Source organism: Myotis daubentonii, chromosome 10 (assembly GCF_963259705.1).
Source record: "Myotis daubentonii chromosome 10, mMyoDau2.1, whole genome shotgun sequence".
In the NCBI taxonomy this organism is placed as follows: domain Eukaryota; kingdom Metazoa; phylum Chordata; class Mammalia; order Chiroptera; family Vespertilionidae; genus Myotis; species Myotis daubentonii.
Genome location: NC_081849.1, coordinates 3,668,038 through 3,691,655, shown reverse-complemented (window position 1 = coordinate 3,691,655; position 23,618 = coordinate 3,668,038). Strand labels below are relative to the sequence as shown.

General features: G+C 46.1%; 1 protein-coding gene across 12 annotated transcripts in view; it reads right to left on the bottom strand.

The window, feature by feature from the left end:
- LMBR1 (limb development membrane protein 1) overlaps positions 1-23,618 on the bottom strand; it is a 129,097-nt gene that overhangs the window by 42,798 nt on the left and 62,681 nt on the right. For 11 of the 12 annotated variants that reach the window (XM_059711360.1, XM_059711351.1, XM_059711349.1 and 8 more), the window contains 4 exons: positions 14,937-15,063; positions 14,462-14,530; positions 12,871-12,935; positions 7,962-8,034 (listed from right to left, as the gene is read on the bottom strand). In XM_059711360.1, coding sequence (XP_059567343.1) covers positions 7,962-8,034; positions 12,871-12,935; positions 14,462-14,530; positions 14,937-15,063 — 334 coding nt within the window. The remainder of the gene's footprint in view (positions 1-7,961; positions 8,035-12,870; positions 12,936-14,461; positions 14,531-14,936; positions 15,064-23,618) is intronic. The other variant, XM_059711356.1, reaches the window with a different exon arrangement.

Here is a 23,618-nt window from a genome sequence, read left to right as displayed (position 1 = left end):
TATGATGGTCCCCTTGCCCAGGCCTGAAGCCTGGGTCAGAGGTGTCAGGCTTGGGCGGGGGGTGGAGCAAGCGATCAGAGGGAGATGGGGGTCCCCTGCCCAGGCATGATTCCTGGGCCAGAGGCCTCAGGCCTGAGCGGGGGCCAGAGCCAGTGATCAGGGGGAGATGGGGGTCCCCTGTCCAAGCCTGACACCTCTGGCGGAGGCATCAGGCCTGGGCAAGGGGCCGATCAGGCAATTGGAGGGTGATGGGGGTCAACGCCTGAGGGCTCCCAGTATGTGAGAGAGGGCAGGCTGGGCTGAGGGACACTCCCCTCCCCACACACACCCAGTGCACGAATTTCGTGCACCGGGCCCCTAGTATAATTATAAGAGAATGGGGATGAAGACAGTACAGAGATATTCAAGTAGTATATCCCAAAACTACTCAATTTTAACAACGAAAATACAGAGTTTCTGGTAGCCAAAGCAAAAAGGGAAGGAATTAAGTTACAAAGTTAATGGATATTTCCATTTAACAGGGATCTACAGGAAGGGGGCAGAGCAGTGTACCATTTTCAAGTGTCTTTGAATAGTCTTAGAGATAAGTATATTTTACTTTTTATAGGGTGATGCTCATTTAACTTCTATATGTGATTAATTATCAATACAATTCCAAATACATCCCATTCCCTCTGCCTGTACCGAAGTGCTATTCCAGCAACCAGCCCAGGACTACAAAAATCATCCGACGAGCATTCCGAATTCTGAAAGGAGGCAGCTGTCAGAACAGACTGGGCTGCTGCTGCCACTTTAAAATTAAGAAGCGAGACACTATTTGGCGGGCATGGTGTCTACAAACCTCAATACAAATACCTAGACCAACCCGTGTGCTATTTTTCCAAGTAAAATAATGAAAGTGGTATTCTGAAATGCTGTAGTTTTTTAGGGTAACACATACGAGGTACACAGTAGGCAGTTAATAAATACTGATTTGCACACAAAAATCAAGAAGACATTCTGACCGTCCTCAGAAAAATGGTGCTTTCATGAAAAATGGTGCTTTCATGAAATGACTAGCTTCGTCTGGAATAACAGATTTCAAAGCCACCCCGCCCTTTACTGTACACATCGCCATCCCCGTGAGAACAGCCACCTTTTGTCTGGGCAGAATGCTCCACTGTCAGTGACCAGAGGACATGATGGCTGCTGGGAGGAACCATGACAACTGCAAACAAACCCTGGAATGTCACACACATACGTAAGTTGCACCAACGAAATCACCACGATATCTGCAGAATTATATCATCACCACTTTATTTCAAAACACTTCTGAACGTTCACCGTCAGCACTGTCTAGTCCATAAGTCAAACTGGTAGACAAAGCCTGTTTGGGCTAGTCAGGAAAAATAAAAAGGGATTCTCCAAGACAACCACAAGGCAGCTCATTTAAGGTCCATTTAACGGTATTATTCTGTTTTCCTTCCAGCCTCGACACAAGACTCCCCTACCTCAAAGGAACCTGTAAGAGTATCTATTTGCATTCCCCCAGGTGATTGGCAGTTCAACACCAATTAGTACAAAATTACGCTGTTACTAGCGTGCAGTAAAAACAATGCCTTTCATCTTCCTCACGCTGGTAAGAATGACTTCAGAGCCAATAACTTTGATCAAATAAGTATTTTTGATCCTGCTCCACCCGTCTCTTTGGATGCAGGAAAACTAATAGCTGAAGGCAACTTTTCCCAGCTGAAAAACTAGTGTGCTATTGAAAATATTTTCATATTTTACTTCCAAGATAACAGAGTTTCCCAAAGCCCAGCATTTCTTCAATAACTAATCTGACCTTATACGTTTTCTTAATACACAAGACAGTCCTAACTGCCATTCATGTGTTCAAGAGCAGACACTAACAATTTAATTTAAAATATACAATGTTGCATTTCTTAAAACAAATGTAAGTCTCCAGCCTGGTATGTAAACAGTCCAAAACCATGAAGCAATAGGCAGGTAGCCCTAAGCCGAGCAGCACCCTAAACTTAGTCACATATTTGGAAGTAGATACCTCCAGAATAAACTGATTATTTTCATAGTTAACTTTTTAATTTAGCATATAACCAAAAAAAGTTGATTAGAAAATCTAAGTAATAACTCTTTACAGTGTTGATTATACTTTGTACTTTAAACTGACCAAGGTGGTCTCTACAACCAAGAATGAGGAGTCACTCAAGTACTTCTAATTACTTCAAATCATTTAGGCAAACAATTCTGTTGTTAAATCCCAAGGCTCCGGATAACTCAGAGTGAACAGGCTCCATCCCCTCCGCCAGCGCCAGCGAGCGCCAGGTGCTGCCTCGCTTGTGAAAGCTGAAGCCGGGACCCTCAGCTCTCCACAGCACCTCCACAGGACAGACAGACACTGTTACTATTCAGAGACAGACAACCACACACTCAGAAGCCCTAGTTCTACTCCATGAGAATGCTAATATTTGTTACAATTTGAGTTTCTATTTACTTCTGACATAGCCACAAATATATGGCTAAGTAAGGAACATAAAACTTTCAACATCCAGCACAATTTTGAAAATGTAAATATACTTTCAATGATGACATGCAAGATAGAAAATTTGAAACAAATGTACAATTAAAGTAACAGTTTGGCTTTTTTCTACTTTAGATAAGTTACGGATAGACCTTATCCTGGATTATTTTTCAAACTTATTTATTTATACATGTTACTATCGAGAATACTGTTATCCAAGCAGGCTGTGGCTGAACAAGTAGCCCATGTGTATGAAATGCATCTTCTGCTAACAAATTTGGACCAATTACATAGAGCGATCGCTCTCTGAGTTTCAGAGACTACATGACACCTGACTCAAATATATTCTATAGCTGGTTACTCCAAAGCATTCCCCATTAGCTGACATCTCTTCAGCCACATCGTCTCACTGGTAACAATCTGTTTGGGCCACATTTTATTACCTAGAAAGTGATGATATGACCCTAAAAACTAAATGAACTGTAACAAGGAATTCCTGTTTCAGACCCTTAAACCCAAACGTTGATATCTTACTAGAAAGAAGCCATTTAACTAGTTTTACCAGTAGGATCGATATTCGTTTCTGTGCACTCAGGACGTCAGGATATTACTAAACACTTTCCTCTATCACAGTCTTACCAAAGAAGGGCCGTTCCCCACAGCAATGCCTGCTGTCTGTGTCCACGCCCAAACCACCAGGGCCCAGAGGCGGCAAATCTGAGTTACTGTCACTCCGTGATAGACCCCACGGTACACAGGATTCTTAAAATACCCACTGCTGGCGTAGAAGAACCGTAGCGTCGAGATGAAAGTGAGGTGGAGGCCATCAGATGAAATCTGACCTCAGCTTCCGCACACTGTTAAGGGTGTTAGAAGACGTCAGGCAAGTAATGACCGGTCAGCCAGCTGTCTGCCCAGGAAGCTGGGAGGTGCTCTGACAGGACCCATTACTCTAGAGCAGCACAAACGCCTCCCTAAACTTGGGCATCGCCTAAAAGCGCCAGGCAACTCACCCAGCTGTGAACAGCAAGACTCCAGGACTGAGGACACAATGCTGCCGGCCGCCCGTGCCACGGAAGGGCCATGTGTTATTCCTGAAAGTCTGTTCTTCAGATACAAAGGCGTACAACCTGACACTCAGGGAAAACGCCTCTGAGAAGAAGGAGTAATGAAGCTTTGGAGGACCAGGCTTTGAACAAGGCTAGAATCAAGCCGGAAAGTAATCGCTACCAAAAATGATACACTAAGTTTTTATCATGAAGGTGAAAACCGTACCTAACAAAACTGCACTGAATCATTAAGTTCAAAGCCTACAACATTTTAAAATAAATTACATTAAATCTAAATAAATTACATTAAAAGAACCGTGAAGGTTCTGAACTTAACAAAAACTAACCCCTGCCCATCGCGGGGCTTCTAAGTTACCTGCACACCCACCGGCTACGCACACAAAGGCTTGCTATTTCCACTAATGCTTCGGCCTCACGTCCACTGTGCGTGTGCTGAGGATGTGCGTGGCCCTGGGCAGGAGGTACAAAGGGCTCCTCTGTAGGGTCTGCAGAAGGCATCTTCACTGCTCATACTGCACGTGACCAACTGGGAAATGTCCCCTTACTTCTGCTTCCTAGGGAACACCCCTGGACCCGGCCTGTCCTCAGGGGCCCTGCTGTGGGACCTGGGCTCTGTCCCTGGGACGCTGCCTTCATGCCCCCAGCACACCCTGCATCTTCCTCACCTCCCGGGGAAGTGCCACCCTCCACCACACCACGCCATCTGGCAATGTCCCAGGGCCAGGGGCATGGAAGGGACTAACAGAAACCCCTGCCCTGTGGTGTCCCTGCTCCACTGCAGAGACACAACGGGAAAAGGAAGACAGGAAGTCAGTTGGTGGAAAGCGCTGAGGACAGAGTGGGAGGACCAGGACATGAGGGGGAGGGAGGTATGGCGGCAGCATCAGCTTCACAACAGGGACGCAAGTCCAAAAGCTCAAGGGGCACAGACAGGGCGGGTGGGGCAGCAGGGAGGCAACCATTGGATGCCTGCGGGAGGGGACAGTGAGGGCAGCTGTGGGGAGAGGCAGGAGAGGGTGGGTGGGCCTGTCTCCGACTGAAGCAGGAGCACTATAGGGCTGAGAGCACGCGACGCCCAGACTGACTGATGCAGGAGGGTCCGAGGGGAGGGGAGCTGGAGGCTGACCGGCGGGGAGACCGGGTGCTGGGCGAAGTGGCGGGAGCCCTGCCAGGATCGCGGGGGCTCTGGAGACGGTCTCTATGCTGCCGTGAGGACGGGCCCGGAGGGCTGTCTGAACCAGCAGAGCTGGGCTTCCTCCCTGCTCCCCAGGATGCCTTTTCCCAGTGTCTCAGTCCCGGATAGTCTCGCAGATTCTCGCCCTTTTCCTCTGTCTTCAGGCAGCTAGTCCATGAACTTGAGACGCAGCTGGAACTCGCCTGCCCAAAAGTGCTGCTGGGAAGAAGGCGCGCAGCCGACGGGAGGGGAGGAGCTGCCTGACCGTGGCACACAGGCAGCGCCTCTTCCTCACAGCCTCACAGCCTTCAGGAAGCGGCGACACTGTCACCAAGGACACAGCCTCTGGCCCTCATGTGTCAGACGGGAACGTGAAGTCAGGCCGGCAGCCTTCAGAGCCAGGCTGCCTGGAAAAGCCAGCGCAAAAATTCAGCTCTAGTGACGTCATAACCCCCAAAGCAGCCGAGGGCCTCCCAGAAGCGGGCAGAGCTGCTCCTGAGGGACGCGCTTCCGGCAGGGGCTCGGGCTTTTCCAGGTCCCGGGAAGCGGGGCTCAGAGCAAACCACACGGATGTCCGAGTCTCATGGGATGCGTGTCGCATGCTTGTGTGCCATCAGCAGAACACCGCCATGCGTTCTTGGTTCGTCACCGTGTCATCTGTATTATTGTTTTAAGTGTTTTTTACTTTGATCATACTGCAACTTTTTTTAGTAGCCCAGAATAAAAGTTAAACTTCAATTTTAAAAAATGATTAAAATATAACTTAAACACAAGACATTTCACATAATACTAGAGTAATAAACCCATGGGGATGATTTCTATTACTAACCTCTAGGATCTCCATTTTCTTTAAAACAGCAAATCATAAAATGCTGTTCCGTTGCCTCTTGTTTTTCCCTCTGCACAACACTGATAGACACACTGAAGCTCACAGTCCGTCATGTAATTAGTCCAAATGTCCATTCTGTCCCGGAGCTATTTTTGTTCCGAGCCTGTTTCCACCTGAAACAGTCCGCCAGCGGCAAACAGCAAAACTACAGCCACTGGCTCACCAGCAGGTGGAGTCTGGCGGGGAGACTGTGACCCACCCGCCAGCAGACACAAATCTCAGCGCTGGCCCCCATCTCCCCCCATCTCCCCCCATCTCCCCAAGGGCAGACACAGATCTCAGCGCTGGCCCCCATCTCCCCCCATCTCCCCGAGGGCAGACACAGATCTCAGCGCTGGCCCCCATCTCCCCCCATCTCCCCGAGGGCAGACACAGATCTCAGCACTGGCCCCCATCTCCCCCCATCTCTCCCCATTTCCCCCATCTCTCCCCATCTCCCCCCATCTTCCCGAGGGCAGACACAGATCTCAGCGCTGGCCCCCATCTCCCCCCATCTCTCCCCATTTCCCCCATCTCTCCCCATCTCCCCCCATCTTCCCGAGGGCAGACACAGATCTCAGCACTGGCCCCCATCTCCCCCCATCTCTCCCCATTTCCCCCATCTCTCCCCATCTCCCCCCATCTCCCCGAGGGCAGACACAGATCTCAGCACTGGCCCCCATCTCTCCGAGGGCAGACACAGATCTCAGTGCTGGCTCCCATCTCCCCGAGGCAGGTAGATTCCACCCAGCATTGGTGCTCCCATCACCGCCCCTGCTGCCGCAGACATTTCTGAGCTGGTTGGGGGTCTGCCATTCTGGCTTAGCTGCCTCTTGTAACACATCAGCCTCTGGCAGACATTTCCCTTTCAATGTCTCTGGGTGTAGTGAACCCCTTTGGATTGGAGCAACCAAAGCATCTAGAAGGATTCTGCAGCATCATTTTCCTGCTGTGAAGGGCAAAGTGAGTAAAGGCTATGGTTTTGATTTGATTTGGTTTGGATTAGATTTGACTCAAATTCTGTAATTCATGGAGCACTATATTTTAGTTCCCTGGGTCGCAGCCCCTGGCCTGGAGGTTGAAATAGCGCATGGCTCGGTGCAAACAGTCCCCATACTGGGGCGTCTGCTCAACATGGTTGCTACCAGCAGGTGCCAACCAGTGGTCCGGGGGCCACTGGTGGTCCGTGAGGTCCGAAAGGTTGGCGACCGCTGGTTCCTACAATTCTGGCGTGTTTATTACACACCCACATGATTCTCTAAATAAGACAAATTTATCATTATATTTGCCACTTTAATATGTTATAAAGTCAACAGCACTGACTGAAGTTACAATTCTTGAATTAAATAGGTTTAAATCTTAAAGTAACTTCAATAAAGTTAGAAGGATAAAAGATACATGTAGTTCCACTCTAAAAGTTACTGGTATCAAAATGCACAAATATTACTGACAAGAATTCTCTAGAATAGATACAACCTGAAATTCTTTCCTCTAAGAACACGCTCTAAATGTTATGAACACTCTTGGGTTGAAGATTTAAATTCATTATTTGTAATTAAAGAAAGTAGGTATATGTCTTCCTATTTCTCAATATTTTATACTTAAAGTAACCTTTCACTTTATACCTACCCTTGAATTAGGATTCTGAAATACAGTTAGCTATCCATAACCTGAACTTGGTGGCAGATTTTCAACATTAAAATTACTTTGTAAGAGAAAAGTGTGCAGGGTGAAAATCACCCAAGTAAAATAAAAATAAAACTTACACAAACTGTCATTTTTCATCATCTCATTACTCTTTTCTTTGTTGGTTCTTCATTTAAAGCCAAAAATAACCAGTAATTAGAAATTAAACTTTAAAATTTGTGCTGTGCTCACTTAGTCATCAGCTGACGATGAATGCCTTCCCACATGCCAGCAGAGTCCCAGGTGCCACCCAGAGCAGGTCACAGCCTCAGTGCCACAGGGACACATGCGTCTACCCCCGAGTCCGCAGGAGGGAATGAGACGCGGTGTGAGTCACCGGACAATATGCAGCTTTGCCACCTCAGCAGCCAGGGTCGCGGTGCTGCCACACAAGGACAGGGAAGTGGGCACAGCGTGTTGGCCAGGGTCTCGGAACTGAACCAGCCCTGCTCAATTTTAGGGGATCAGCCGGGGAATCATGGGAGTGTGACCAAAAGCCGCCAGTCTCGCAGCCCTTCCTCCCAAAGGCCCTTTCACTCTGAGTCCTGCCACGTGCAGAGCAGAGGCCTGAGACGCTGCACCAGACCCTGTCTCCTCTGAGCTACATGCCAGGTTCCCCGTCTTAGCGCTCTGCGTACATACCGGCGAGCCGTCTCTGCAGCGCCTCCTCCTCGAGGGCAACAATGTACATCTGCTCGTCCAGGTCCTCCAGAATCTAAAGGGAAGACCAGGCTGTTGAATGCGGCAATGTCACAAAATCACGTTGATGAGAATAGCGGCTGTTGGGCCTGGGATTCAGATTACCATTCAATGACTAGGAATCTATACTAACAGAAGGGTAATATGCTAATTAGACTGGATAGACCAGATGTCTTCCAGACAAAGCTACAGTGGCGGGGGCAGAGGCAGAGCAGTTAGGGGCGATCAGGCTGGCAGGGGAGAGAGGTTAAGGGTGATCAGGCAGGCAGGCAGAGGGGTTAGGTAGGCAGACAGGTGAGCGGTTAGGAGCCAGTGGTCCCGGATTGCGAGAGGGATGTCCGGATTGCGGGATCGGGACTACACCAGCAGTCAGACATGCCCCAAGGGGTCCTGGATTGAAGAGGGTGCAGGCCGGGCTGAGGGACCACCCGCCCCATGCACGAATTCCATGCACTGGGCCTCTAGTCTAAAATAAAAATGCTCAAACTACTTGATTTACAAATTAAGTAAAAATATTTCAGTGTATAACTACATACATCAAAAGCTGATAACCACAAAATCTACATATATTTAATTGGGTATTTTTTAAGTTTAAAGGATGAAACCACTCTGCAGTTCTCACTGGCAGACAAAGTGCAGACTGTAAACGTCGCAGGCTCACTGCAGGGGGCTCCGCATGCCGGCCAGTGTGTAGAACTGAAGGCAGGCTGCCCACCCAACACTGGCTCCTCATCTCTACTTCTCACATCATGTTCAGAACCAGAAATCCATAAACTGACCCACTACCAGGCAATGCTTTCTATCGACATCTCTACACGAGAAATTTCCCGCAAATGTTCCTCGCGGTGTTGCTGAGACCACCCTTTAGACAAGAGCCCGGAGAAGCTAGGCTGACGAACGCACCCTCACTGTCACGCCATCCGACACAAATAAGGAACAACAAGACCACCGTCAATAGCCAGTCATGTGGGGGTGACCGCACTGTCTCCAAAAGGGTCCCCTGAACGCCCCGTCACAGCTGTGCTATCAGGGAGGACGCCAGAGTGGCACCATGTTCTGTGCGATGAACTGCCGGCCACGCTCCCAGCTGTGCAGTGACTGTGAGGAGCAGGGACAGAACAGGATGGAGCCGCCTAGCCTCTCCGCTCCTGCTGACGATCCCACCAGGTGCCAAGTCTGCAGAATTCACATCAGACTGCTGGCAACCCAACAGTTCCCAGGATCTGAACAAGTACTGACAGCCTCTCTCCTCTGGCCTGAACTAATAACAAAAGAAGCATGCATAGCAATGAGTACCAATAACTACAGAAGAGGAGCATCCTGGACCAGGCGGGATGGGAAGACAGGGCTCCCTGAGGACAATACTCGGGTCCCTTCCAGTTGGGAAAGGAGGGCTCCCCTAAAAGCCCCAGGGGAGGTGGGGCTGGGGGACCCGGCGGGCCCTGAGTGTGTGGAGTGCAGGGACTGACCTTCCCACCTGGGGCCTCCTGTCTGGACCAGAGGTGACAGTTGATACCTTCCTAAGGCCTGACACACACAAAGGACGTCCTCACACTGGCAACAGTCAGATACTGACTGACCCCACAGGTCTGCTGGTGAGAATGACGGCGGGAGCACCCGGGGGCGGCGGGGGGGAGCAGAAGTGGGGTGACAGTTGCTAAAGCTCCTGAGAGCATCAGAGAGTGCCTGCCTTTCTCCACGCGCACAGCTGCAGGCCCACTTCTGCCCACCCCTGTATTTGAGGAAAGAGTTTGCATGCACTGTGCCCTTGAGTCTACAATACCCTAAAAACATACTGCCACACCCCGTCTTGGAATCGCCAAGGAGTAAGGGTTTGGTGAAGAAGAATCACCTGCCTTTGGAGCCTGCGCCTTAAACACTCGGGTCAGACACAGGCCTGGACCTCTGTGGCATGTGTTCCAGCACCCAGGAAAGATGTGATAAGCTCAAAACACGACTTAAACGTCACAAGTGCAGTGAAAATACAGTTACAGAAGGACAGGGAAAGAAAGATCCCCAACCTCCGCTGCGGAGAAAGGTCTTGGCCAGTGCTGCTGGTGGTGGCAGTGCCTTCCCTGGTGGCTGAATGCACCAAAAGGAGGTGAGGCACCAGCCAGAGGTGACACCACGCCCACAGTGCTCGCGGCAGCGGGTGAGGATGCTGGAGCTCTGCAGGCCGCGGCGCCCGGGGCCAGGCTCTCACCCAGCCCTGCTGTCCCCTCAGCCTGTGACCTGGAGTAAGCGTCCCACTCCCAGAGCTGCAGGTGACTCAGCCAGCCAATGAGAAGCCACCCCCGAGCCTGCGCGGCTGCTACCGAGGGGAGGGAGTGAATTACGTGTGCAAGGACACAGCAAAGATAATGAGTGTTTTCAGGATCCTCTTAATAATAGACAAATCTGGGGAAAATCAGCATGGGAGGGGCTATGAAGAAGGTGTTGGTTTTGTGCGTGAGCTTGTTCTCACTGCCTTTCCTCACCAGGGTCAGGCACAGAGGGAGAAGTGGCCATTCCGAGAGCAGAACGCAGCCTGAGACCACACTCAGGACGTCACACCTCTGCCAAAATTTATGGCAGGAGGTGCTAGTGGAGAAAGAGGCCAAGATGCGTAAACAAACCAGAGAAAGGAAGAAAGTGAATGCACGCGGGGCCACCGCATCTGTCTCCAAGGGCAGTGGTTCTTGGGTGTAGTGTGTGTACATCAAGCATGTCAAATTCGCGGCCCACAACGAATATTTTTGTGGCCCAGCCAATATAAAGATATATAAGAAACGTTTTAATAAAAATTTTGTAACTTAATTCTTATAATATGTTATACATAATCATTAATAATGAACTACAACATTCACTAATGACTAATTACTATAATCATGTTGCATTCATTTTCCTTACGCACCTTACGCGCATGCGCACCATTTCTCTCCACTAATACTAGCGGCGAATACTTTAGCAGGCTATGGCCACGTCATTAGTCTTGGACTGACTTGTTTGGTGTGCGCAACAGGAAATATTTCGCTTTCAGAAAACAAGAAAAATAGGTTTATTTGTGTTACGCTTATTAATTTGTGCAGTTATTCAGTGTCTGGTAAGTTAATGTTCAAGAAAAAATATTAATTTTCATTAAAATGTTCTATTATTTTGTTAACGATTACTCATGTCTCTATCGAAATAAACCTACGTTTCTATGAAAATTGAAGCTTTTTTTTTTTTTGCAGCCCACATAAACTTAAAGCTTGTTTATTTGGCCCGTGTTAGCCTTTAAGTTTGACATGCTTGGTGTACATGGTAACTGCTGTGTGCACATTTAGGAAGCAAGTAAGAAGTCCAATTTTAGTTTAAAGAAGATAGGAAGAGATTGACATTTATTAAAAAAGCCCAAGCCCTAGCCGACTTGGCTCAGTGGATAGAGCGTCAGCCTGCGGACTGAAGGGTCCCAGGTTCAATTCCGGCCAATGGCACATGCCTGGGTTGCGAGCTCAATCCCCAGTAGGGGGCGTGCAGGAGGCAGCTGATCAATGGTTCTCTATCATCATTGATGTTTCCATCTCTCTCTCCTTCTCCCTTCCTCTCTGAAATCAATAAAGAAATATAAAATATATATATATATATATATTTAAATATATATATATTTAAAAAAAAGCCCAAGCCCTGGCTAGCATGCTCAGTGGTTAGAGCATGGCCTGTGCACCAAAGGGTCTCGGGTTCGATTCCTGGTCAACGACATGCACCTGGGTTGCAGGTCAGATCCTTGCCCCAGTCAGGGTGCATTCAAGAGACAACCAATTGATGTGTCTCTCTCGCATCAATGTTTCTCTCTCTCTCTTCCCTCCACTCCCTCTCCCTTCTTCTTACTCTCCCTCCCATTCTCTCTAAAAACCAATGGAAAAAATATCCTCCGGTGAGGATTAAAAAAAACAAAAAACACTTTCAAAATTAAGCAAACATTTACTAAAAGAATATCTATTACATTTCCTTATTTTCTCCCTAAGAAAAGCGAACCTATGACCATAAAAATGTAGTAAGCACTACTAGTAAGACACAGACAGGGGAGTGAGAGCTGTAGGAGCTCAGCTACTTTGGCTAAAAGCAGTGGGGCGGGCTCGGAGATGGCAGTGGGCAGCGGACCGCAGAGCCGCTGGAGGAGGCCAGCAGGGCTTGGGGGGGCGGAAGCGCCGAGGGAGAGGCCCTGGGCACAGCGCCTGGAACACAGCAGGGCCACCGAGTCTACAGTTAAAGTCACTTGGGGCGGGGAGTGCAGGAGGGTGGCGGCTACAGGTACACTCAGTGCGGAGACTGTGGAAGGTGTTGTAGCATGTTGATAGTTTACAATTTGTAGGCAGTGAGGATCCATGACAGTGATTTGAGTGACAAATGTCCTAGATACAGCTAAGAACTGCTTTCATATTATGAAATATTTGACAAAATACCTAGAAGCCAAAGAAACTTAGGGACAGATTGTTAGAATTAGTACTAATTGAAAATGAATATACAGTACTTCTGAGATTAAAGGGACAAGATCTAATACGCAGCAAATTTTCAGAAACATAACTGCTTTGTAAATCAAATAGCCCATGTAGTAGATTTTGAAACATAACAGTTATTATTTGATCTAAGGTAACGAACACCTACAATATCTGTAAGTATTCGTAAACCTTGTCTTAAAACTTCTACAGACTTTTTACCTGAGTGCCTATAGTTAGTATTTTAAAAGCAAAAACAAATGTGCTTTCCAAAAATGAAAAGGATTAAAACAACCACAATTTGGATCATAAACCCACAGAAATAGTCTTCTGCTGTGTCTGAGTGCGCGTTCACAACCAAAGGCTGGGGATGCAACACGGTACCCACTACTCACCGCTGGCTTCACCAGCAGCTGGCCCATGACGGCGAACATGCGAGACAGGCCAACCGGGGTGCACACTGTGGGGAGAGGCAGACAACGCTTACCGCGAGCACACAGACCGCCAGCCTGCACACCGCGCGAAGTCAGACTGGCTCTCAGAAAGTTCTGTCTCCGCGTCAGACTCGCGGTGTCTGTCGGAGGCTACTCAGCAGGGTCAAGAGGGCTGGTGAGTCACTTCCTATACGTGACGAGGGACAGGTGATGGCTAAAGACTGAGGACACGCGAGCCTCTAGCACAGTGGTTCTCAACCTTCCTAATGCCGTGACCCTTTAATACAGTTCCTCATGTTGTGACCCAACCATAAAATTATTTTCGTTGCTACTTCATAACTGTAAGTTGTTACTGTTATGAATCGTAATGTAAATATCTGACATGCAGGATGTATTTAGGCGACCCCTGTGAAAAGGTCGTTCGACCCCCAAAGGGGTCGCGACCCACAGGTTGAGAACCGCTGCTCTAGCAGCTGAATGATAAGCATTTTCACTTACAAGAAGCTAAAGAAAACCAACTAAAGAACAGACTGATTTCAAGCACTAATGAAACTGAGAAGCAGACAAGAATGTCTAAAAGTGACAACTATCATCTTAAATCCTTATAACAACACTTATTTATAATATCCCTGAGACATGTGGTGACGTCTTAAGTAAAAGTAAGCAAGCTTTAAAATAAAGACCATAATTGATCACACACAATTCTATCATTACCATTCAAAAGTAGAGTCTAGTGTCAGAATAGTTAAGGGTATGGGGGCCATGTGCATGCACGTGAATATGTGCATGTCTGTGTGCATATGTGTGTCTGTGTGCATATCTGTGGATGTGTCTGTGTGTGCAGGGTTTGTGCATGTGCACACATATGTCTATGTCTATGTGCATGTATATGTGCATGTCTGTGCGTGTGTGGTGTGTCTATGTGTGCATGTGCCTGTGTATGCGAATGCCAGCATGTGGACGTGTCTGTGTGCATATCTGTGTGTGTGTGTATGTCCCTGAATGTGTGTCTGTGCCTGTGCACATGTGTATCTATGTCTGTGTTTGGGGGGGGAGGGTCTCTGCATGTGAGCATGTGTGCAACCATGTGTGTATCTCCCCCTCCACCCACCCTTTACCCCAACCCTGTGAAAGAAGTTTTTCTTAGAGAACAACACAAGTGTCTTATTATTTCAAGGTTTCAGTTTATCAAAATTTACCTTGAACATAAAAAAAGTTAAGGGCCACCCGGCCGGCGTAGCTCACTGATTGCACATCAACCTATGAACCAGGAGGTCACAGTTCGATTCCAGGTCAGAGCACATGCCTGGGTTGTGGGCTCAATCCCCGGTGTGGGGCATGCAGGAGGCAGCCGATCAATGGTTCTCTCTCATCATTGATGTTTCTATCTCTCTCTCCCTCTCTAAAATCAATAAAAATATAAAAAATAAAGTTAAGGGCCAACTTTTTCAAACTCTCCAAGCTGTAAGGAATGTCATTGGAAAATTTCCCATAATTCTCTAGAACACAGAACTCTCTTTTCCGATCAATATTAAGTCAGAAAAATACTTACAGAGAAGCAGCAAACATCCCATGAGTGATACACAAGAGTACAAATAGGGCAGGTAGAACTCCCAGAGATCTGTGAAAAAAGTCAATGTTTTTTAGTAAATCCAAAACACTGTACATTGAGATAGAGGCTGACTATGAATTAATGTACAGTAAACATCATAATTGCCTATTTGGGCCTAAACCATATAATTTCTAAACAGCACAACAAAAAGACCTAAAATAACCCCTTTGCCACACTTGTCCAGAAGGAGAAAAAAAGCCTCCGTGGGATTTTAAGAACAGAAACCAATTAACAACAAAAAGATACTCTGCACACAGGTAACACCTGAGCAGTCTTTGCTTTCCTAAATGTCTCTAAAGGTTTCTTACTTCTGTAAACTAACAAGGGCTCACTACACGAAAAACTATTTCAATGCTTTAAAAGTGAGTGGTGAGCAGGGCTCCATGGGAGAAACCGGTTCAAGCCGTGAGCGCACCGTACAGAGACTCCCTGCTCGCCGCATCCTTGTCCAGGAGCGCGGAGGCCACCCACACCATCCCCAGGACCAGCAGCGCCAGGAGCAGGAGCATGACCAGCGTCTCCAAGATTCGGGCTCGGAGTCCCTGAAAAGCAAGCAGAGGCATGATTTTAATATTGTATTACATCTCACGAACAAGTATGTTTCTAGCTATAGATAGAAAGCATAAAATTCCTTGGGAAGGGGCGGAAATTTATATTTATCAGCAGGAAAAAACATGAAGTGCTTACAGTTTGTAATGTTGAGACTGATTTTTCCAAAATTATGTAAACTAGCATTAGCTTTGAGGAAAGTACAAAAAAATATTATTGATCCAAAACATTTTGCAGAATCATCCTAAACAATTAATTACTTTTCTAACACATCAAGGAAGCAGATTACCCAGTCTTTACCTGTGATCCTAATCAAGGGAACAGGCCCGTCCAGGCGCTGGGCCAGCGGACCTCTCGCAGCTCCCGGCCTCCAGCGCCCTCTAGTGAGCAGCGGAGGACTAGCCCGGCAGGAGAGACCAGAGATGGTCTGTTTATACCAGGGATACAGATAAAGCCTCCCCTTCCCATTAGAGCAGGGGTGGGCAAACTTTCTGACTCGAGGGCCACAATGGGTTCTTAAACTGGACCGGAGGGCCGGAACAAAAGCATGGATGGAGTGTTTGTGTGAACTAATATAAATTCAAAGTAAACATCATGACATAAAAGGGTACGGTCTTTTGTTTTTTTTTAGTTTTATTCATTTCAAATGGGCGGAATCTGGCCCGCGGGCCGTAGTTTGCCCACGGCTGGATTAGAGCCTTCTCCCTACTCCATGAGGCTGGGACCTAACAGTCATTATGCACCATTTGTTTTCAATATAAACAATACTGGCCTCAAGGCCAAACTAGAGACCCTATTTTTAAACTGAAACCCACTAGACAAGGCAGAACAAAAACTTCCTTGTGTTCCTGAAAAGTCACCAAATGACTGGTCTGAAGCTGAACTTAAAGATGCATATTGACACTGTAATGCACTAATCTACACCTACCATGACAAACAACATGATAAGTACATCCATGTTTCTTAATAAACCATGTAACCTTCCCTTCCACATCGAAAAGAACTTAAAGATGAGTTACAAATAAAGAACCTACACGCCCACTTAGCCCGATTCTGCCCTAAACGTTATTTTCCACTTTCTGGTTTAAAGGAACAGGTTGCCCTTAGACTGTGGCACCTGTTCCTCGTGTGTGACAGGGGACAGGGCGTGTCCTGAGACCGGGAGAGTGGCATTCCTCGGCCTCGATGAAGACTCGGAGTGGCATGGCCTTTCCCCTGGCCCAGGCCCATGCAGTGCCCGGGCAGGACAGGCGCCTGTTCTGGTGTAAGCGTAGGTTCTGCCCAGCAGTGCTGGGCCTGGGACAGTGGCTGTTTCCACAGGGAGAGGAGGTAGGAATGGTCACAGAACACACTCCCAGTTCACAGAAGAGCCTCACAGCTCTGAACCAAAGCACACCACTTTTTAATAGTGATTTCTTGCCCTAACCAGTTTGGCTCAGTGGATAGAGCGTCGGCCTGCGGACCAAGGGGTCCCAGGTTCGATTCCGGTCAAGGGCATGTACCTTGGTTGCAGGCACATTCCCAGTAGGGAGTGTGCAGGAGGCAGCTGATTAATGTTTCTCTCTCATCGATGTTTCTAACTCTCTATCCCTCTCCCTTCCTCTCTGTGAAAAAATCAATAAAATATATATATTTTTTAAAATAGTGATTTCTTTCTCCTTCTTCCTCTTTCTAGGCAATAATGTGTTTTTCTAAGCAAGAATTTTCTGTTACCCATTAAATATTGTATGGAAAACCTCTGAGTGAGACAGATAAAAAGAGTGGGCGCTCTGTGTGTGCCCCTCGCTAGCCGCCCGCAATGAGCCAGAAGTGCCAGGGCTCCCACAACATGATACAGTGTGTCACAAGCACTGTGACATATGAGCAAAGTCACACAGCAGTGTTGACAGATAGAAACGGAGCAACAGTACTCCGGGAACTAACTGAGATCCGCTGCCCAAACAAATCTGTTTTAATAACATATTATGTGTGTGTGTGTGTGTGTGTGTGTAAAAAGAGGTAATATGCAAATTAGCTGTGATGCCGTAACAGTCACGACCAGTCAGGAGGAGGCTACCTGCACAGGTGAGGCCCGGAGCGGAGACGAACACAGGGGGGCCTGCCCAAGCCACTGCGGCCAAGTGCAGGCCAGGAGAGGGGAGGGGAGGGGAGGGGAGCGGAGGGGAGGGGAGGAGTGAGGTGGAAAAACCCTAAATCACCTTCTTGGATTCTTATTACCCAAGTTACTAAGAATACTGTGAGTGGTGTACCGGGAGCTTAGCCAATGAGTGGTCAGAAAAGGTGTTTCTTCTGCAGCTCATGCGCACTGACCACCAGGAGGCAGACGCTCGATGTACAGGCATGGAAACATGGAACAGACTGATAAATCTCAGAGGGAAGGGGGGAGGACAGGAAAAGATTAACCAAAGATCTTTGAAGCCTGGTGTACAGATTAGTGCACCAGTGGGGTCCATTGGCCTGGCCTGCAGGGATCAGGCCAAAACCGGCTCTCTGACATCCCCTGAGGGCTCCCGGATTGTGAGAGGGTGCAGGCCAGGCCAAGGGACCCCACCGGTGCACAAATCGGTGCAACAGGCCTCAATTAGTTATTATATTAAACAATTATAATGATGTAACCACAAGTACAGCATAAGGGTTAAGATGATGATGATCCATGTAGGAAATGACTCGCCAGTAGGCTTGCGCACTTCCTCTGACATTTTTTTTTACCATTTACAGTCACCTCGCTCCTTCCTGCCACTGGTGGAGGGGGGAGGGGGGGGGGTTGCAATTCCACAGCAGAGAGCCCGCTGCGCAGCGGCTTCCCCGGGCCGAGGGAGACCCCAGGCCGCGGCTGCTGCCTGAGCGCTCAGACCGTGGCCCCTGTGGCGGAAGAGCTGAATTTTAACTTCATTTCATTTTAAGCATTTTAAGTTCATACAGTCCCACCTGGGTGATGGCTACCATGCTGGTCAGAGCAGACTGTAAAAAGCCTGCTCCTAACAAAATCTGATGCAAGCGCTCTGTGTTCTCGGGCACTTTCTGGTCATTTTCCTACATTTAACCTCGATTTTAAATCCTTTGAAAAGCAGTTTAGTTACAGTTACCTCCTCATTCAACAAGTTATAGCTCTATATAGAGTTTTAAGTAGAATTTATGTCAAAAAAAGGAAATCTATTAAATTCAGAAACTTCCCACTTCTATTTTTAAAAAAGAGTATATTCTCTCCTTTAGAAAAATAGATAGTATTTAAGATGCAACCTAAATATAACCCTACCTGGAAGTGATACTAGGATTAAATAGGCACATATTTGTTCACATATACTTATAAAGTCCTCCACCAAAAGAAAACTTGTGTGTGTTTTAAAAATTATATGTGAACAACAGTCTTTCTAAAAAGATACAAGCTATATAACTCCAGGAGGATGTGTCTCAGTTATAGATGTATTAGTAATACCAAGAAGAAATGTCTAAAATATATATTCACATGCTTAAGTGGTCAAATAAGAAATATTTAACAAACAAAAAACCCTCTGCAGGCATATCATAAACTCTTCAAAAATTTACTTCAAATTTATTAGTATTCCTTTTGAAAGATAGTGAATAACTCACAGAAGGAAACCTGTCCATTTCAGCTATCAACCTCCATTTTAAAAGAGTAAATGAGCAAACACATTCATAGGAAAGGCTGCCAGAGCAGGTGTCCACATTACTGAATGTGAGTGCCGTTCATGAAATATTGAAGATAATCGATGTAGTAAGAAATAACTGTCATTCTGACTGAATCCACTAGACGGCTAGGACAATTATGTTTCTCTCTTGTTAGTTTTATTCCCTTTGTGATTAAATGAGACAAAATCAGCTCAACTTGAAATCAACCAGTGTCACAAGTATGAGCTATAGCTAAACTAGTAGAAAACATAAACTTGTTCATTACATGCAATGTGCAGATTTTTACCTTTAACCACTTCAGGACATAGAAAAAGGGTGATGGGGCCACAAATAACCAGAAGCTCCATTTGTTAATTCAGCCTGGCTCATCCAGGTACCCAAAACACATCAACTGTTACCTATACTTTTTTTGAGATCATAAAAATATCACAAAGCCTACATGGGCTTTGCAATGTGTGGTGTTGAGGTTTTTAAATTTTTGTGTGTGAGTCTGTCTGCAAAGTAATGAAAAGCATTGTAGGAGCTTTTATCACCACCATTAATCACCAGCAAGACAGCATATAAGCAAAAAATATGCCCACTGCTCATCTTTCCATTAGGAGCCCGAATCGGGAGCAAGGAGGCCCCAAGGGGAAGGTTCCCATAAACTCCCTCTGACATACGCTGAGCTCAGAGGGCCAGATGTCAGAGGACCTTCCTGAGACATCCTGCCAACGCCAAGTGCCAAAACACTGTGAGAAGGAGGAGGCTTCCACTGTTCATCTGAAAAGCAAGGCGTCTGCTGGACAGCTCAGAGCCTCAGCACGGGGACTTACCGCCACCAGTGCCCCGCGACACACCACTGTGAAGGCTTCGACCACCACCTCGCGCCAGGATGCCATGAACTTCGTGACATTTTTATCCTCAGTATGAACACCTACTCTAATCCCTCCCCAAAACCATAAATCTAACTTATTGTAATTAAACTCCATCCCTTTAATTAAGATCGTAGGGTTACAAGCACTCAGTATATTAGTAAAGAGCACCATCGAAACAAAGTACTTTCTGCCAATGAAATACCATAGAGCGTTTAAGAAAAGTGAGCTATATAATTAAGTACAATAGTCTCATACCAGTATTATTTTGGAAATTACAATACCTCAACACTAACAGCTCAAATTAGATTTAAAAAGCTAGTAACTAAATACACATAGACTCGTAAATCTCTTTTTAGATTTAAAAAGTGCTGAATGTGCAAGGTTAAAACACTAAAATGGTTATAATTGCTTCTTGAAATCTTTGTGCTGGTCAACCATACATTTAATTGCTCTGTACCGAACATCAATAAAGTAAAAAGCACAATGTACTTACAAAAGCACTAACAATACGCTGATATGTTTCTATGGTGATGAACATGTAAACAAAACGTGGCCTGGACATCCTGACCCCTGGGACAGCATGTAAACACCACTTTATATACTATGTCTCCACCCATCAGGAAAGCCTGGGAACATTTCTGCACTCACAGGACATTTAAAATAGATATCGAGCCATTGTTTTCAGCTAACAAAAAGGGTCTCTTAGTAACATGAGGATCGGGTTTGCTCAGCATGACACGCAGACCGCACCAAACACGCATGCTGCCGGCGGGAAGATGGATAGAAGCTCTATGAAGGACAGGAAATAAAGGCAGATGAGAATCCTCTTTACTGCGAAGGAAGTTCACACACACAGCCATGAGGGTCCAGCATGGCCCTCTTTGCTCTCAAAGTCACTGTAAGAGCAGGACACCCAGAGTTTTGGTCACAAGCAAAAAGAAACAGCTTTATAGAAAGCTTTGTGAAATTCTATAGGGAAATGTTTTTTAATATCAATATTTCCTGCAGCTATTATGTACATACTCACTTAATGTAGTCTATACAAGATAGGGAAAATTTAAACTAGGAAGCGCTGAAGTTCTTAAAACTTGACAGAAAGAAAGTACTTTAGGCGAAGTTAAAATAAAAACTCTAACATCACTAGTTCACTGAACTAAGATGTGCATTGTACTCAAATTCATGGGCAGAAGTTTCTCATGATATAAGCAAAACAAAAACCCACCAGACTGCAGGTAAATAATTAATGTGGTAAGTTTCCAACATGTAAATGAAAGAACTGAATTGTGAAAAGACTGCTGGGACTTTTTTACATCAAAAATCTGAAACGTAATTCTAAATTTGGAAGAAAACCTCTCCGTATAGGGCCTCACACTGAGACGAGGTAACGGTCAGCCAGAGGGTCTTTCCTCTAGTTCTGTTCCAACAAGTCTCTAGTTATAAGCTTCATGGACAAGAGGACCTGGGACCACCGTGTGAAGAGCTGCCAGCTGCTTTTTATGTCACTGAATCTTCACCATCCCCTGAAAGGTATAAAATTGTGTATCATATATATTTTGCCACAATAAAAAAGTGTATCAGTAATGAACATAACAGTTTGAATTGGTGGTTACAATTGGGCAGGTTGGCCCGAGCATCCAACCCCGACAGAAATAGACACAAAAGACAAAATGGCCTGGAAACAGGGAGGAGGGAAATGCTTCAGACATACTTAAGACAAACCTACCGTTTTAGTAAAGAAATCAAACAACATAAACAAAGGCTTCTTCTACTGGAACATTCTTTTCCATAACAGCAAGATCGTCCTGGGGTCAGAGGCTCAGTCCTACAAGGCACTTCCCGTACAGAAGTGGCACAGCCAGGCGCCAGCCCCGATAACTTGCAGCAGGAGGATCACAGGGTGGCCCCACACACTGCGACAGCCCAGTGTTCAGGACATGAAGGTGCAGGACAGAATCTAAAGCAATGCCACACGGCAATTTAGATAACAGTGTCAGACTGCTTATGTGGCAAAGAGGGCATTTACACAAAAAGCACTAGGAATTGTAAAATACCACAGAAGAGTATGTGCCTTTGCGTGTGTGCGCGCGCGCACACACACACACACGACCCAACCCCTCCCATGCTCAATAACAGCTATTTGGGGTGCACACATGTGTGAGCATTTCATAGTTTTCTAATGAGAACCAGTCGACTGGCATTTTGGCTTTACCTATCAGCCGGTTTGAGTAATATGAGCCTATCACCAAGATATAAATCACCTTTTTTTTCTTTCTATTTTTAAATAATGAAAGTACATTGTGTAGCTTGTATGGCTGTAAAATACCTGAGGACATACCGCCCAACTTAAAGGAGCATCACCACAACCACTGTGATACCCAGGTGGCCTCCCAACTGAAACCTTCACACCATCCTGCCCAAAGGTAACCGCCAATTCAAACTGTTATGTTCATTATTGATATACATTTTTGTGGCAAAATATATATAAAATTTACCATGTTAACCATGTTTAAGTGTATAGATCAGTGGCATTAAACACATTCATATTGTTGTGCAACCATCACCACCATCATCTCCAGAACTTTCTCAACTTCCCAAATTGAAACTCTGCACCCCTTAAACACTCACTCTCTTCCCTCTCCCCCCAGCCTTGGCCCCCACAGGCTACTCTCTGTCTCTATGAATTTGAATCCTCGAGGGACCTCACATAAGTGGAATCACTTTGTTTGTCTTATTGTATCTGACATTTCACTTACCATAATGTTCTTAAGATTCATCCATGTTGTAGCATGTGCTAGAATGTCCTTCCTTTTTTAGGCTTAGTAAGATTCTATGGTATGTGCAAACCACATTTTTTTTATTTATAATGCATTGATGAATACTTGGTTGTTTCCATCTTTGGGCTATTGTTAATTATGCTGCCATGAAAATGGGTATGTAAATATCTGTGAAGTCCTTGCTTTCAATTCTTCTGGGCACATAACCAGAAGTGGAATTGCTGAATCATATGGTAATTCTATTCTTAATTTTTGAGCAACCTCCATTTTACATTCTTACCAACAGTGTATTTCTTGGCCCTGGCTGGGTAGCTCAGTTAGTTAGAGTGTCATCCAGATACATCAAGGTTATGGGTTCAATCCTCCAGTCAGGGCACATGCACAGAGCAACTAATGAAGGCAGAAATAAGTGCAACAACCAATCGACCTTTCTCTCTTTCTCAAATCAATAAAAAAGTTGTTTAGGAGTTCTGATTTCTCTACATCCTCACCAATATTTGTTGTTTCTGGTTGTTTTGTTTGTTTTCCTGACTGGTGGTGTCGAGGCCTTTTCATGTGCTTACTGGCCATGTGCATACCTTCTTTGAGAAGTGTTTATGTAAATCCTTTGCTCCTTTTTTAATGTTGATAAGTCCCATCACTGTCATGTTCCTGACAGCTGCTCTGGCTGCCTTGGCTCTCTGCTCTTCCCTGAGAACCTGACTCCCTGCTGGTCCATTCCATAAGGTAACCTCTTGGAATTTTTATTAGAATTGCACTGATTCTAAAAAATAATTTGACAACTGATATGTTCATCATATAAAGAAATTCATAAAGATAGAAATATCTATCCAATTACTTAGGTCTTTCTTAACATCTTTCAATAAGATTTTTGGTTTCATATATTATTTCCATAAAGGTTTTACATATCATTTATTGGATTTATTTCAACACTAGAGGCCTGGTGCATGAATTTGGGCATGGGTGGGGTCCCTTTGCCTGGCCGTTAATCAGGGCCAATCGAGGCCATCTCACCCAGTCTACAACGGGGCCGATCGGGCTCGCTGGCAAAGGTGGAGGAGAGGGGATGGGACGGACCACAAGAGGTTGGCCAGCCACGGGAGGTTAGCCGGCTGTGGGAGGTTGGCTGTAGGAGCACACTGACCACCAAGGGGCAGCTCCTGCATTGAGCGTCTGCCCACTGGTGGTCAGTGCACATCATAGCGACCAGTTGACCGGTCATAACAGTCACTTAGGCTTTTATATATAAACTAGAAGCCCGGTGCA